Genomic DNA, 15,836 nt, shown 5'->3' with positions numbered 1-15,836 from the left:
TTGACTTCAATGATATGAAGTCCGTGCATGTCGCTCCGAGGTCGCGGTGCGCGCTGTGCACCGCGACTTCACAGGTCGCCCCGGCAAGTCGGGTCCCCTGTAAGTGAACCGGCTCTCAGTGTTATAAACCTGGACTATCATTATCATTGAAGGTATTGAGCTGGAGTACTTACTGAAGTGGGTCCATGTGACAACAGGGGGTGGCGTGCCACTGATTTTACAGTCCAGTCGGGCAGTGCGACCCTCCACCACATCCCGATCTTGCATCTTCCTGGTGAACAGGGGAGCCAATGAGGGGTGAACAGTCAGCACAGCACTGCACGTCAGCTCATCTGGGATGAATACGGGACCCAGGGAGGAAAATCAAAGATGCACAGATATGAGTTCAACAAGGAAAGTTGAATAATGTATGTATACAAGAGTAGCAGAAACATTATATGTAAGAAAGTTTGAGTTTGAGTAATGATGATGTGAATGTATAATAAATAAGTAAAGCGCTGGCTAAACTGACAGCGCTATAAGACCCCGTTCACACTGGGACGACCTGTCAGGCGACCTGGTCGCCTGACAAGTCGCCGTAGGTCGCCTGCCATAGAGAAGCTGTGGACCCGTTCTAATAAGAGCAACACAAGTCGCTCCGACTTAGAAAAAGGGTCCGGAGCTTCTTTGGGGCGACCTGGAGCGACCTGCATTGACTTCAATGTTATGAAGTCCGTGCCGGCCGCTCCAAGGTCGCGGTGCGAGCTGCGCACTGCGGCTTCACAGGTCGCCCCGGCAAGTCGGGTCGCCCCAGTGTGAACGGGGTCTAAAAGTTCCTATAATAAAATAAATGAAAATAATGTCAATAGTAAAGGGTCAGTCCACCCAAATCTGATATTTCACATTGAAGTTCAGTTTAATCACCCAAAGGTTTTATTTACAGCGCATCCGGAAAGTATATACAGCTCGTCGCTTTTTCCACATTTTGTTATCTTACAGTCATATTCCAAAATAGATTAAATTCATTATTTTCCTCAAAATTCTACAAACAATACCCTATAACGACAACGTGAAAGAAGTTTGTTTGAAATCTTTGCAAATTTATTTTAAAAAAAAAAACCCCATGTACATAAGTATTCACAGCCTTGACACTCAAAATTCAGCTCAGGTGCATCCTGTTTCCACTAATCATCCTTGAGATGTTTCTACAACTTGATTGGAGTCCTTCTGTGGTAAATTCAGTTGTTTGGGCATGATTTGGAAAGGCACACACCTGTCTACATAAGGCAAGGGTCTTCAAACTATGGCCCTCCAGCTGTTCAGGAACTACAATTCCCATCATGCCTAGTCATGTCTGTGACTGTCAGAGTTTTAAAATACCTCATGGGATGTGTAGTTCTGCAACAGCTGGAGGGCCGTAGTTTGAGGATCCCTGAATAAGGTCTCACAGTTAACAGTTCATGTCAGAGCACAAACCAAGTCATGAAGGCCAAGGAATTGTCTGTAGACCTCCGAGACAGGATTGTATGGAGGCACAGATCTGGGGGAGGGTACAGAAAAATTTCTGCAGCAATGAAGGTCCCAATGAGCACAGTGGCCACCATAATCCATAAATGGAAGAAGTTTGGAACCACCTGGACTCTTCCTAAAGGTAGCCACCCGATCAAACTGAGCGATCAGGGATAAGGGCCTTAGTCAGGGAGGTGACCCATTCGGAAGCCACTTCTCAGTAAAAGGCACATGACAGCCCACCTGGAGTTTGCTAAAAGGCACCTGAAAGACTCTCAGACCATGAAAAACAAAATCCTCTGGTCTGATGAAACAAAGATTGAATTCTTTGGCCTGAATGGCAAGCATCATGTCTGGAGGAAACCAGGCACCGCTCATCACCTGGCCAATACCATCCCTACAGTGAAGCATGGTGGTGGCAGCATCATGCTGTGGGGATGTTTTTCAGGGGCAGAAACTGGGAGACTAGTCAAGATTGAGGGAAAGATGAATGCAGCAATGTACAGAGACATCCTTGAGTAAAACCTGCTCCAGAGCTCTCTGGATTTCAGAATGGGGTGAAGGCTCATCTTCAAACAGGACAATGACCCTAAGCACACAGCCAAGATAACAAAGGATTGGCTAGGGGACGACTCTGTGAATGTCCTTAAGTGGTCCAGCAAGAGCCCAGACATGAACCCGATTGAACATCTCTGGAGAGATCTGAAAATGGCTGTGCACCTATGCTCCCCATCCAACCTGATGGAACTTGAGAGGTCCTGCAAGGAAGAAACTGCCCAAAAATAGGTGTGCCAAGTATGTACAAAAAAGTGGGTACTGCCCTGACCTGTAACTGGTCACTGCAGCAAGGAGCATTGGAAAGGCAACGCATATGAAAAACAAACAAAGAAATTTCCAAGCTCAACTTATCGACCAGCCTGCGACCAACCGAAATGACCTGTCCAACAGTATGCGTTAAAAACAGGGGCTTAGTTGCACACATTTGCAAATACATGTGAAAGCCACAGAGCCCCGGCAAGGCACCCCAATTTCTGTGGACCTAACTCTAATTTCTGTGAGTCCCCAACAATGGAAGCGCATGCATTCTAATGGACAGGTGTAGGGCAGAATGCCAAGCAGGTAGCATCAAACTCAAAAAGACTTGAGGCTGTAATCGGTGCCAAAGGAGCTTCAACAAAGTATTGAGCAAAGGCTGTGATACTTATGTACATGGGATTGTTTTTATTTTTTATTTTTAATAAATTTGCAAAGATTTTAAACAAACTTCTTTCACATTGTCATTATGGGGTATTGTTTGTAGAATTTTGAGGGAAATAATGAATTTAATCAATTTTGGATTAAGGCTGTAACCCAACAAAATGTGGAAAAAAGTGAAGCGCTGTAAATACTTTCTGGATGCACTGTATGCCTCTTGGGGATTCCAGTTTTAAGTTGTAGTCCGCCATAGGCTCTCTCCCACCCACCTTGCAGTTTTAATGCCTCTGCAAGTACAGGGGTGTTCCTCACTGTTGTGTTCATTATGCTACAATGAGCGTTCTTTAGTTTTATTGAGGGCAAAACCCAAGAAGTGAGAGGTAGCCACATTCATGGCCATTCATACCACACAGATCTTAGTATAATGTGTGTCTGCCATGGTATTACTGAACGTGTATTGTGTTGTATGATATATTCTCCAAACGATTCCTTTCTGTACACTCTGCTATACGAAACACTCCTGGTGATCTCTGTCTGTGCAGTGCGCTATACGTAACATAATTTGGGTCATTCCACTCTGCACTATACTTGACATAGTCTTGGCCGTCCCACACTGCACACTGTGTCATTTGTGACATATTGTGGCAATCCCACTTTGTACATTGTGCTATATGTGACATAGTCTGGGTCATTCCACTTTGTTTATTGTGCTATATGTGACATAGTCTGGGTCATCCTACTTTGTACATTGTGCTATATATGACATGGTCTGGGCCATCCTACTCTGTACACTGTGTCATATGTGACATTGTCTGGGCCATCCCACTCTGGTGTGATATGTGACACACTGTGGGTCATTCCACTCTGTACACTGTGCTTTATGTGACAATGTCTGGGTCATCCCACTTTGTACATTGTGCTATATGTGACATGGTCTGGGCCATCCCACCCTGTACACTGTGTCATATGTGACATTGTGTGGGCCATCCCACTCTGGTGTGATATGTGACATACTGTGGGTCATTCCACTCTGTACACTGTGCTTTATGTGACATAGCCTGGGCCATTCCACTTTGTACAATGTGCTATATGTGACAATGTCTGGATCGTCCTTCTTTGTACATTGTGATATATGTGGCATAGTCAGGGTCATTCCACCTTGTACATTGTACTATTAGTGACAATGTCTGGGTCATCCTACTTTGTACATTGTGCTATATGTGACATAGTCTGGGTCATTCCACCTTGTACATTGTGCTATATGTGACATAGTCTGGGTCATTCCACCTTGTACATTGTGCTATATATGACATGGTCTGGGTCATCCTACTTTGTACATTGTGCTATATGTGACATAGTCAGGGTCATTCCACCTTGTACATTGTACTATTAGTGACAATGTCTGGGTCATCCTACTTTGTACATTGTGCTATATGTGACAATGTCTGTATCGTCCTTCTTTGTACATTGTGATATATGTGACATAGTCAGGGTCATTCCACATTGTACTATTAGTGACAATGTCTGGGTCATCCTACTTTGTACATTGTGCTATATGTGACATAGTCTGGGTCATTCCACCTTGTACATTGTGCTATATGTGACATAGTCTGGGTAATCCTACTTTGTACATTGTGATATATGTGCCATTGTCCGGGCCATCCCACTCTGGTGTGATATGTGACATACTGTGGGTCATTCCACTCTGTACACTGTGCTTTATGAGACATAGTCATGGTCGTCCCACTTTATTCATTGAGCTATATGTGACATTTTCTGGCCATTCCACTCTGTACACTGTGTCATATGTTACATTTTCTATGCTATCCCATCCTGGTGTAATCTGTGACATAATGTGGGTCATTCCACTCTGTACACTGTGCTATATATAACATAGTCTGGATCATCCCACTTTGTACATTGAGCTTAATGTGACATTGGGCCATCCTGCTCTGTACATTGGGGTTGATTTATTAAAGGCAAATAGACTGTGCACTCTGCAAGTGCAGTTGCTCCAGGACTTAGTAAATGAGGTAAGGTTTCACTTTGAAAAGAATACCCAATCACATGCAAGGAAACCTTTTTAAAAAACAGCATTTTTGCTTGCACATGATTGGATGATGGAAGTCAACAGAGTTTCTGCTCATTTATTAAAGTGGAGTTCCACCCAAAATACAACTTTAGCCCATCTTCTTCCTCTCTGTCACCTGAAAAATAAATAATAAATGGATAATCACACATTTTTTTTTCCTTTACTTACCTTGTTTTAGAAGAAAATACACTTACCTTACTTCCTCTTCCTCCCTCTGCGGACTCGTCCGCCACCGTCACTTCCTTCTTGCACTGATTCCTGGGAGCTGAACGTCATCGCTCCCAGGAATCAATGCGCCTGCATCGGCCCCGATGTCCATTCCGGTGCAGGCGCCGTCATTCCCTGCTAAACAGCTTATGGGCATGCCCAGAAGCTGTGCAGGGATGACGCTCCTGCACCGGAAGTGACGGCGGGGCCGGTGCAGTGCATCGTGGGACCGAAGAGGACGGAAGAGGGCACAGAAGAGGACGCACCGGCTTCAGCTGCCCACACCTGAGATGGCAGCGCTGGACAAGACATTTTCAAGGTAAGTATTTCTTCTTGCAGGTAAGTGCGACCCGGGACAGTACAGAGGCTATTCATTGTGGAATGTACTAGCCCTGACTGTCCCGGGGGTATTTTTATCTAAATTTTTTTTTTAAGCAGGAACTCCGCTTTAAGCTCTGGATCAACTGATCTCGTATAGTGCAACTGCACTTTGCAAACTGAACAGTCTATTTGCCTTTAGTAAATCAACCCCATTGTCTCATATGTGACATTGTCTGGGCAATCCCACTGTGGTGTAATATGTGACATACTATGGGCTACTGCTGTACACTGTGCTATATCTGACACATTGTTGGCTATCTCACTGTGTTCACATGCTAAATGTATAAATATTCTGCGCCATCAAACACTGTATGGTGTACTGGACATGGCGTGTGTAAGACTGCCTGATGTTACATAATCCAAACTGATCTACTGAGTGTGGTGCTATATAACCTATACTTCATAATTATAACTATAGGCTTACACAAGTTATTCATACCAGATCGTATATATCACAATAGGCAATCCGACCCTCTAAGAGGTATAAGAAACCACTAGGTGCTTTAACGTTACAGCATCTACCTAATGTTATTAGTTCTAGTTGGACTGACTCTGTAAGTGTCTGCCTGTAAAACAAAGATATTTTAATTTGGCATATCACATAAAAAGACTGTAGTGTCCACAGTATCTCATCATGGGTGAATAAAACGTCCACAGGTATGTTTGACGCGTTTCTAGGTCCTGCCTCTTCTTCAGAGCCCTGAAGAAGAGGCAGGACCTCGAAACGCGTCGGTCATACCTGAATCATAACGTTTTATTCATGCATGATGAGATACTGTGGACACTACAGTCTTTTTATGTGATATGCCTGTACCAAACACTCATTTGTGACTACTTTTCTTTATTAAATGAAAATATATTTCTTTTAAGGATAATGCCCTAAGCCGGTGCACCTTCTGTTGGTTTTTTGTTTCCTGTAAAACAAAGATGTTATAATGCAACAGGCAAAAAATGCTTGTGCTGTTGGGGTGTTTGAGCAAAAAAATACTCACTGACTGCATGCTTTTTCCTAGTCAAGCAATAAATAGGTAGTTTAAGGTGGACATGTGGCCGACCTCCCCATTTTTTTTTGGCCCCGTTTACCTGATGCTGGTATCTGCACATTTCAGATACTCACCCATCCAGTAGATCCAGTGTTGTCCCACTGAGATCCTCTCATCCCCAGCTACAGCTCCATCCCACGCCACCATGTTCTCTCTAACGTCATCAAGAGGCTTGCTGGCTCTTCTGGATTCAGCGGGCGTGCCTCCCGATGATGCGCCCATAGGCCCGCCCCCTCCTCCTGTTCTTGAATGAAAGGCTTTGCCTCCTGGGACATGTGAAGTACATATCCCGAGAGGCAACGCGGGCAGTGTCTGCGTTATTCGCCTAAGGCAAGTGATGTGCAAAGAGGTAAATAAAAATAAAAAGCAATGCCCTATTTCTGCACAGGATGGGAGGAGGGGTGGAGAGGAGGGATCGTCCCCGGGATGTGGAAGGTCCGCTTTAAAGTGAACCTTTATTTTCCTCAAAAATACAGTAAAACCTTGGTTTGAGAGTAACTTGGTTTAAGAGCGGTTTGCAAGACAAGCAAAATTTTCAAATAAATTTTGACTTGATATACAAGCGATGTCTTGATTTACAAGTAGCCTCAAGTCACAGCTGAGTATAAAAGAGAAGAGAGGCGCCTCTAAGTGTAGCAATATGGTTACATTTAATGAAGGTACAACATTTAGCAACTCACATAGTTGATGATTGGAACAGGCACATCTAAGGATGCAGGCATCCAGGCTAAAGCTGTCCACATAGACCATCCTCCACACCGCTATCTACGTCATCCTTTCCATGCTACCCCTCGCTTTCAGATCGCTTTACTGCAGGGTGGTCTCCCGGTCAGGATTACAGACTGGCAGCTGGCGGTGCAGAAGATAGTCTATGTGGACAGCTTTACCGCGGATGCCTGCATACTTAGATGTGCCTGTTTTATTCATCAACCATGTGAGTTGCTAAATGTTATACCTTCATTAAATGGAACCATATTGCTACACTTAGAGGCGCCTCTCTTCTCTTTTATACTCTGTAGCTCTTGCTGGATTTTGCTTCTAATCCCCTTGTGAAAGCGGCTATTTGTGGATGGACATTTTATGGTTATATAACCTATCGCAATGCTATAATCTTTTTATATGGACTATAAACTGAAGGACTTATGAATAAATGGTTGTGGAACGAATCATCTGAGTTTCCATTATTTCTTATGGGGAAATTCACTTTGATATAAGAGTGCTTTGGATTACAAGCATGTTTCCGGAACGAATTATGCTCGCAATCCAAGGTTTTACTGTATCAACATAATGATACCCTGATAATCTGCTATCTTGGTTTTTGCATACATACTTCTTCTCTAAATCTGCGCCACCATCGATTTGTAAATTTAAAGCGGTATTCAACTCAAATGTTTAAAAACCACCGATGGGCAGACACCCTAGTGGTCTCTCTGTCATAAATGTCTCCCCCTGCCTGTCAGCAGTAAGGTGATCTGAGCCGTACATGCACAGCTCAGACCACATTAATGGCACCCACTGGGAGGGATCACTGATAAGGCAGTACAGCCAGCCCTTCTGTACTGGGCCCATGCCCCATCAGTTTAAATGGGGTCCTGGGCACCTGCTGAGCAGGAGGGCTGGCTGTAATGTCTTATTGCAGACACAGATCCTCTTTTACCTCCCCCTGCAGTGCTGCCGGCTTCTCCTCCTCTTTCTCCCTCCGGCTGCACTGCAGGGGATTGGTCCCAGCACATGTGCCCCTTCCATCTGCTGCCCGAGCCCCTGTGTGCCCCTTTCCCCCACAGTGCTGGCAGCTGCACTTCTCCCCTCTCCCCCTGGCAGCTGCTACAGGCACACAGAGGGATGTTTCAGGATGGAAGGGGCCGGTAAATATGTCATTTACTGGTCACTTCCTTTTTCTGAATGAGCACAGTGAGCAATCAGTACCAATCACTCCTGTGTCTATTCATTACTGTGTTTACTATGCTTCAGTTTGTGAGTGAGCAGGAAGCATCAGAGAGCTTCCTATTCATTCATCTGTGCAGCTGAGGCTACAGAGAAAAGGACTGAGAAATCTATGTCCTCAGTGATTGTTGGCCCTAGAGAGGAGGGGGGGGGGTCAGGTAGGCTGTATGGGGCCCCATGATTTCTAGCAGCAGCCCTGCCGCTGTTTTCCATTGTGATGTGACTCCTGCGCACATGCCAGGGAGTGATGTAATTGTGGCCCCCATAAGGAACCCCGGGCGAAGATGGAAGCACCCGGGACCAGTGGGATCAGTGACAGTGCAGCACTGGAGGGCTCTGTTTGACAGGCAAGTGTGCCATAATCTTCCAGATTGTAAGCTCTGACGAGCAGGGCCCCCTGGATCCTTGTGTACTGAATTGTATTGTAACTGTACAGTCTGCTCTAATGTTGTAAAGCGCTGAGCAAACTGTTGGCGCTATATAAATCCTGTAAAATAATAATAATGTGCTAGCATGTGGTGCATACCAGCACATTATAGTATAAACCTGCAGGGGGTACATTTTGTTTCTTTTTTCGTTTTTTGGACAAAGTTTTTTTACCGCTTTAAATTGCTAAACAACTGCAGCTTAACCCTCCCTTCCACCTCCAACCACTTCCTTTGGACACCGACATCTACAAAGACCAGTGCCATGGGACTGTCATGGGAAAAGCAGACGTGTCTTTGATATGTGAACTGTGATTGATAGCCAGGCTTCACCTTCTTAACGCTTTGTGAGAGGAAGATGGAGCCACCCGGCCGGTAGCCGAAAAATTGGGTCTCAAAGAAAAACTGAAGTAGAGGTTTTGTTCACTGATCATGCACCAGTGAGTTGTTTATAAGATGAATAGCTTGTATTTGGCAGCAGTTCCTGTAAATGTTGGCAAGGGAAAGAATTACTTTAAACTTGGATCAAGATGGTTTTTAAAGGAGCCAACACCTTTAATTTCTAAGGCCGGCCATACACGGTTAGAATCTCGGCCGATTCAGCAGGAACTGGCTGAGATTCGAATTGTTAATGGGCAGGAAAGGAATTGGCACTGTGTATGGCCAGCCTAAGCCTAAGCCATATTTCTATCCTCAAATGATCACTTTTAGTGAATTGGATTTCAAGTCTTATTGCGCCAACCTGACACTAATAAATTCAGGTTAACTCAACGTGACTGATCTTCATGATTGCAGTATTGAGTGAAATTAGAATACAGAATAGGTCAATAAAGAGGTGACAATTGATCAAGGAAAACTGAGAAGTTGGTTGGAAGGTTCATGTAACTGAAGCATGCCGTGGTTCTATTCTCTAAACCAGGGATTCCCAAACTACGGCCCTCCAGCTGTTGCAGAACTACACATCCCATGAGGCATTGTAAAACTCTGACATTCACAGACATGACTAGGTATGATGGGAACTGTAGTTCCTGAACAACTGGAGGGCCATAGTTTGGGAATCCCTGATCTAAACTCCTGTAGTGATGTAGGGGTCAGGGGATAGAACCACTGAAAGCAGTGAGGGACACAGGCAACCAACACTCTTGGACCTTTTGAAATCCAGTGAGAAGTTGTATTGTATCCTTCGCACATCTAACAGGCCTGTCCACAATTTATGTTCAATTTGTCCGCCACTATGTCACAGTATCGCTAAAAATCGCTGATCGCCGCCGTTACTCGTAAAATAAATAAATAAAAATTCCATAAAAAATATCCCATAGTTTGTAGACACTATAACTTTTGCGCAGACCAATCAATATACACTTATGGGGATTTTTTTTTACCAAAAAATATGTAGCCGAATACATACTGATCTAAATTGATGATTACATTTGATTTTTTTTACATTTTTTTATTGGATATATTTTATAGCATAAAGTAAAAAAGTTTTATTTTTTTTCCAAAACTGCCAGTCTTTTTTTGTTTATAGCGCAAAAAATAAAAACCGCAGAGGTGATCAAATAAAAAAAAAGCTCTATTTGAGGGGAAAAAAAGGCAAAAATGTTATTTGGGTACAGCGTCGCACGTCCAAGCAATTGTCAGTTAACCACTTGCCGACTGCCTAACGACGATTTACGTTGGCAGTCAGCCCCTCACAGGGCTACGTCGCTAGCCTGTGAGGCTCTAGGGAGCATTTTTTACAGTAACAGTGCATATTAATAGCACTGATTACTGTAGTAATGTCACTGGTAACCCCAAAAGTGTCAAAAATGTCAGTCAAGGGTCCGATCTGTCCATGACTCACTCAGTCACCTCCCCCCCCCCCACACGTCAGTAAGCACCAGGCATACATTACCCCTCCCTCTCCAATAAAATTAACCCCTTCCCTGCCAGTGTCATTTTTACAGTAACAGTGCATATATATAGCACTGATTACTGTAGTAATGTCACTGGTAACCCCAAAAGTGTCAAAAATGTCAGTCAAGGGTCCGATCTGTCCGCCGCAATGTTGCAGTCCCGCAAAAAAAAAATCGCAGATCGCCGCCATTACTCGTTAAAAAAAAAAACAACAAAAATGACAAAAATCTTTCCCTTAGTTAGTAAACGCAATAACTTTTGCGCAAACCAATAAAAATACGCTTTTTGCGATTTTTTTTACCAAACATAGGTAGCAGAAAACAAATTGGCCTAAAATGTAAAAAAATTTTGATTTTTACATTTTTTTGGGGGGAATTTCATATAAAAAAATTTGAAAAATATTGTTATTTTTGCAAAATTTATGCTCTTTTTTTGTTTATAGCGCATGATCAAAAAATTTCACAGGTGATTAAATACCACTAAAAGAAAGCTCTGTTTGTGGGGAAAAAAAGGACATCAAATTCGTTTAGGTACAGTGTCGCACGACCGTGCAATTGTCCGTTAAAGTCACGCAGTGCCGAATCGCAAAATAGGCCCTTGTCAGGAAGGAGGTAAAATCTTCAGGGGCTTAAGTGGTTAAAGTATCGCAAAAAAAAAGGCCTGGTCATCAAGGGGGGTAAACCTTCCAGTGCTGACGTGGTTAAAGTTTACTGCTGCAAAGGAAAATGCATTTGAAACTAAACAGAGAAAAAGAACAAAGGGAGGGGAAGATAGTGAAATGAATAGGACCTACCTCTTGCGGTGCTCAGTTTACAGGTGTAGACTCCGCTGTCATCTTCATGCACAGAGTTGAGGAGTAGAAGACACTTCTTGCCGTTGAAACGCATCTTACAGTCCAGCAGGGCTGGCTGCAGCAGCTTCCCCCGGAACATCCAGTCCACGTCTAGATCCGGGGGTCCCGAAACCACACACTCAAACACCGCTGCCTCCCCAGCGCACACACTCACATCCTGCAAGGGGGTCAACACCTCCAAGCTGGTACTGCCAGAGGAAGCTTTGTTCACACACATAGTAACAACAACAACCAGGACGACACGACACGGTGACCAAAAACACAAAGACAACACAAAAAAAGAGGGGAAGATAAATGTTACGGCCGGAAAAAAAAAATATGAATGGAACAGAGGCAGACGGACAGATGGGATAATGGGGTGGAGGAGGAGCAGAAAAAGAAACATTGAGGATTTTACTTTCACAAGTAAAACAAAGTCATGAACAATTACAGTTCTCAATGCTCCAAAAAATCAGTTCAACACATGATCAGGTCAAATAAATAATAAAAGCAGAAAATACAGACACTAAACACATGAGGATCGGATGAAATGTGACACTCCAATTTTGGATTTCCAGTCATTCCATCTACATATGATAACAGACTATCCAGTAATAAGGAGGGTTCGTATTTCCAGTTGCCTGTATTTTCATGTGATTGGTTTATGATTGTACATGTCAATGAATGATGTGATGCGCTGTTTGTCAACTCCGATCCCCAGAAATGAAATCTTTTCCCCAACATTTTAGAACATTTCAAAGTGAGGTTGAATAGTGGTTATATCAATGACAAATAAGGTGTCCTGAAATAGGATCTTCCTACAAACTTGGCAATTCCAAATGATTCAAATGATGAGAAAATGCATAAGCAAAGGTCACAAAGGTCACGCAAACAATCAGTGCATCTAGAGATGTAGTCAGCAAAACTACTGTATGTGCAATCTCAACTTTGCCTAAAATAGCCAAACTTGGCCCTACCCCTTCCACACCTCTATAGAGCCCTATCACACCATTACATTGTAACTGCACTAAAATAGGAGGGAAAATAGTTTCCAAAAAAATCTGAGGTGTAACAATTTAATTCCTGGAATGCCGGCGGCATAGCACTATGGTTGTGGGTCACACTGCCATTAGCACTCAAGCTTGTTCTGGAGTGTTCTAACGTGCACTCGCCTGGGTCACAGACCAGTGGCCTCAGTCTTTACGGAGTAGAATAAGAAATAACGCATCTGTGCGTTGCGCTGTTGGCAGAAAAGAGTGAAAGTAATCCGGAGAAGCGAATTAACATCAAATTTTGCATGACAATTGGCAAAAGTGCGAGTGAAACTTTAGCTCTGTTACAACCAGCTTATGAGCATTCCATGAAGAAATCAGGTGTTTTTGAATGGCATAAGTGGTTTTAGGAGGGGTTTGATGATGCAAGAACTGGGCAACCAAAAACACAAAGGATGGTGTGACGGTACGTACCATCACTGGTAGTGAAAGACAGATACTTAGTGGTTTGAATTGCTCCAAGTGGGACAGTAATTTTAAATTTAATTTAATAGTAAATTTGTCAGCTGTTTGATTCTGAACATGTTCATTGAAAGAGCTAACCCCATTGGCTTCTATTCCATGTCCTTCAATGTCAGACAGGCTTTCCCTATTGTTTGTGTATTGAGATAATATGTATTGTGTTAGGTCTGTTCTATTGTTAAATGTTAATGACCTCACATTGTTCTGTCCAGATGGCTAGATAATTAGTTCAGGTTAATTCTGTTTCTGTATACAATTTCATCTGCATATGATAATGTAATCAGGCAGAGGGGAGGGATTGTGTACACTGTATGGGAGTGACTGAGTGTAAAACTCTGTTTTTATTGGATTGTGAATTTTATATCCTGTTCCTCACAAGGTCCAGCTGGGCGGTAACCTTGTGGGGGAAAACTGTATAAAAGAGCATCTGTACCATTAAACCTATAGTTCTACTTCACCCTCAATCTAGAGTCCTGTCTCTTATTGGGGGGATCTGCAACAAGGGATTGCTATGCTCTTCACACTCCCTTGAATAATCACTAAGCTCTTGTAAGAACTTGTTCCTGTTCCTGCTGCACTCTCTGCGGAAAGAGAGGTTCACCCACTGGAACCTGGAGCCTTGTCGTAGGTCCAGGGTGGGTAGGAAACGGCGAGACCCCAACCAAGCTGCAGCGGTTCATGGGGTCTGTGGTGGTTATGGTATCTGGTGGAGTGCTTGGAGCCCTCGGGAAGCACTAGGAGCATCTGTCAACGGAGGTACCCAGTCGGGATGCCAGTTGATCCGTTACAGATGGATACAAATGTGGAGTGTGGAAAGGTTATGAGAATCTGTTCAGAGGAAAAGACCAGAACTCTGGCCTGACAAGTGGATTCTCCACCATGACAATGCTCCTGCACATGATGCATTACGTTTTCGGTTCCTGGCTCGGAAATCAACTATGAAACTTGACCAACTACTTTATTCTCCTGATTTAGTACTCTGCGACTTTTGGCTGTTTCCAAAATCAAAAAATGCCTTAAAGGGACACATCCCAGACATCAAGCGCGCCGCAACAAAGATACTGCGCAGCATTCTGTAAAACAAATTCCAGGGGTGCTTTTGGCAGTGGCACAGTCAACTAAAAAAGAGTGTTCACAAGGATACTACTTTGAAGGTGGTAACAGCCGCTATTGTACAGGTAAGCAAACATTTTTTTACAGTACATTCCAGGAATGAAATTGTCGTACCTCGTATTATGCTATTTGCATTGGTGTGCTTAGTTGCAGTGTAATGCAGTGCTTATTGCATCTTTAGTACAGTTCTTAAATATAAAAAAATGCATGCTTCATTATAAACAATGATCATGTCCAAAAAAAAGCAATATTTGTTTTATTTAGAAAATAAAGAGAAAAGAAAAAAATAGAAGAACGAAAACCACATTTTGCGCTGTAACAAATTTGAACACACCGCATTAAAAATTTATTGTTTTCTAACCCATCAACTCATCATGTTGAAAGGCCAAAAGGGAGCCTCTAAAAGTAAGAGTTGGTGGAGTCAAACTTTTTTTTTTATTAGGAAAAGTCAAGATTTGCTTATCACTTCAGTTGCCTATAGGGATGGATCTTCCTTATTGTATTGACTTTTAGTGACATTTACTGAAGATAACCTCTGCTTATGCTTATCTTTCATTATATGCTCGGCTTTACTTGCTAAGGTTTGCAACATGAACCTTAATGACCATGTGATTGAATAGGAATATACATAAAATGAATTTTCCAAAGTGCAGTAAGAAGAAAATAATAGGTACGGTGGTCTTGGTTCTCCTTTACAGGACAGGAGACAGCAAGCTAATTATGGTGATAGCAGGTATCTTGCAATATCTGTTCTTGCAAAGGAATATTACTTTTAGAATTAAAAAATAGAATGGAACAAACACAATCTTTGTGTTTCAAATGAACATATAGTGCATGACAAAGGATTCCTAGAGATTTAGGGGTAACTAAAGAGCCGACACAGCAGAACTGGTTGTTTTTAGGTACAGTTTGTCTGCTTGAAACATAATTTCATGAAGCTTTAGTCACTGCTGATGAGTCAGTGAGCTGTGTAAATAACAGACTTCCTTTGTATAAGAAGAAAACTAACAGCCTTTAAAAGGTATAAACTTAAAGCGGTAGTATACTCAGCACTTCGATATCTGTAAATCCAATCTAAGCTGGTAACATGTAATTTGCAATCAAATAGCATGTAAATAATCTATTACAAATTTTCCTTACATTAGTAATTTGTTCCGCTCCGGTCTGTATTTTCTCGTGTTCGGCGCCACCATCCTTGCTGTGGTTTACGTCTCCTGAGCATTGCAGTATTTACGCCCACATTATGTGTAGTGTTCGGAAATCCCGCGCATGCGCAGTAGCCGCCAAAACCAAGCCTCGTTTTGGGTTCATTAACCATTTTGACAGGCTGTCTACTATCTCCCTTCTGCACAATTGGTCACGTATCAAGTCACATGGGGTAGTGGAGAATTTTCTGCATGGGGACGGTCGGAGTCTGGCATGAGCACGGGGCTGACATCCAGCAGAGGAAATGACGCAGCCCCGGCATAGACCCTGCATTATTCCGGCAGCATCATTAGCTTGCCGGAAAATTAGGGTAAAATGAGCATGCGCGGGTGACGTCATTGACCCGAACGAACGAAATATAAAGAGAACGGCAGAAGTGACAGGCAAGAGAAAAGGTTAGAGATGTCATACGGACAAATATGATTTATATTGTGAAAAATACCGAAATAGAGTATACTACCGCTTTAAAGTCAATGCTAGCAGGTATACTGTACAGTGCAG

At 43.0% G+C, this 15,836-nt stretch overlaps 1 protein-coding gene across 2 annotated transcripts in view; it reads right to left on the bottom strand.

Moving 5' to 3' along the window:
* Positions 1-15,836, bottom strand: part of SPEG (striated muscle enriched protein kinase) — a 450,680-nt gene that overhangs the window by 123,272 nt on the left and 311,572 nt on the right. For both annotated transcript variants that reach the window (XM_082262051.1, XM_082262052.1), the window contains 2 exons: positions 11,464-11,724; positions 174-332 (listed from right to left, as the gene is read on the bottom strand). In XM_082262051.1, the coding sequence (XP_082118177.1) occupies positions 174-332; positions 11,464-11,724 (420 nt within the window). The remainder of the gene's footprint in view (positions 1-173; positions 333-11,463; positions 11,725-15,836) is intronic.

Source organism: Pelophylax lessonae (assembly GCF_965119305.1).
Source record: "Pelophylax lessonae genome assembly, chromosome: 6".
NCBI lineage: Eukaryota > Metazoa > Chordata > Amphibia > Anura > Ranidae > Pelophylax > Pelophylax lessonae.
This window is presented reverse-complemented; position numbering and strand designations above follow the sequence as displayed.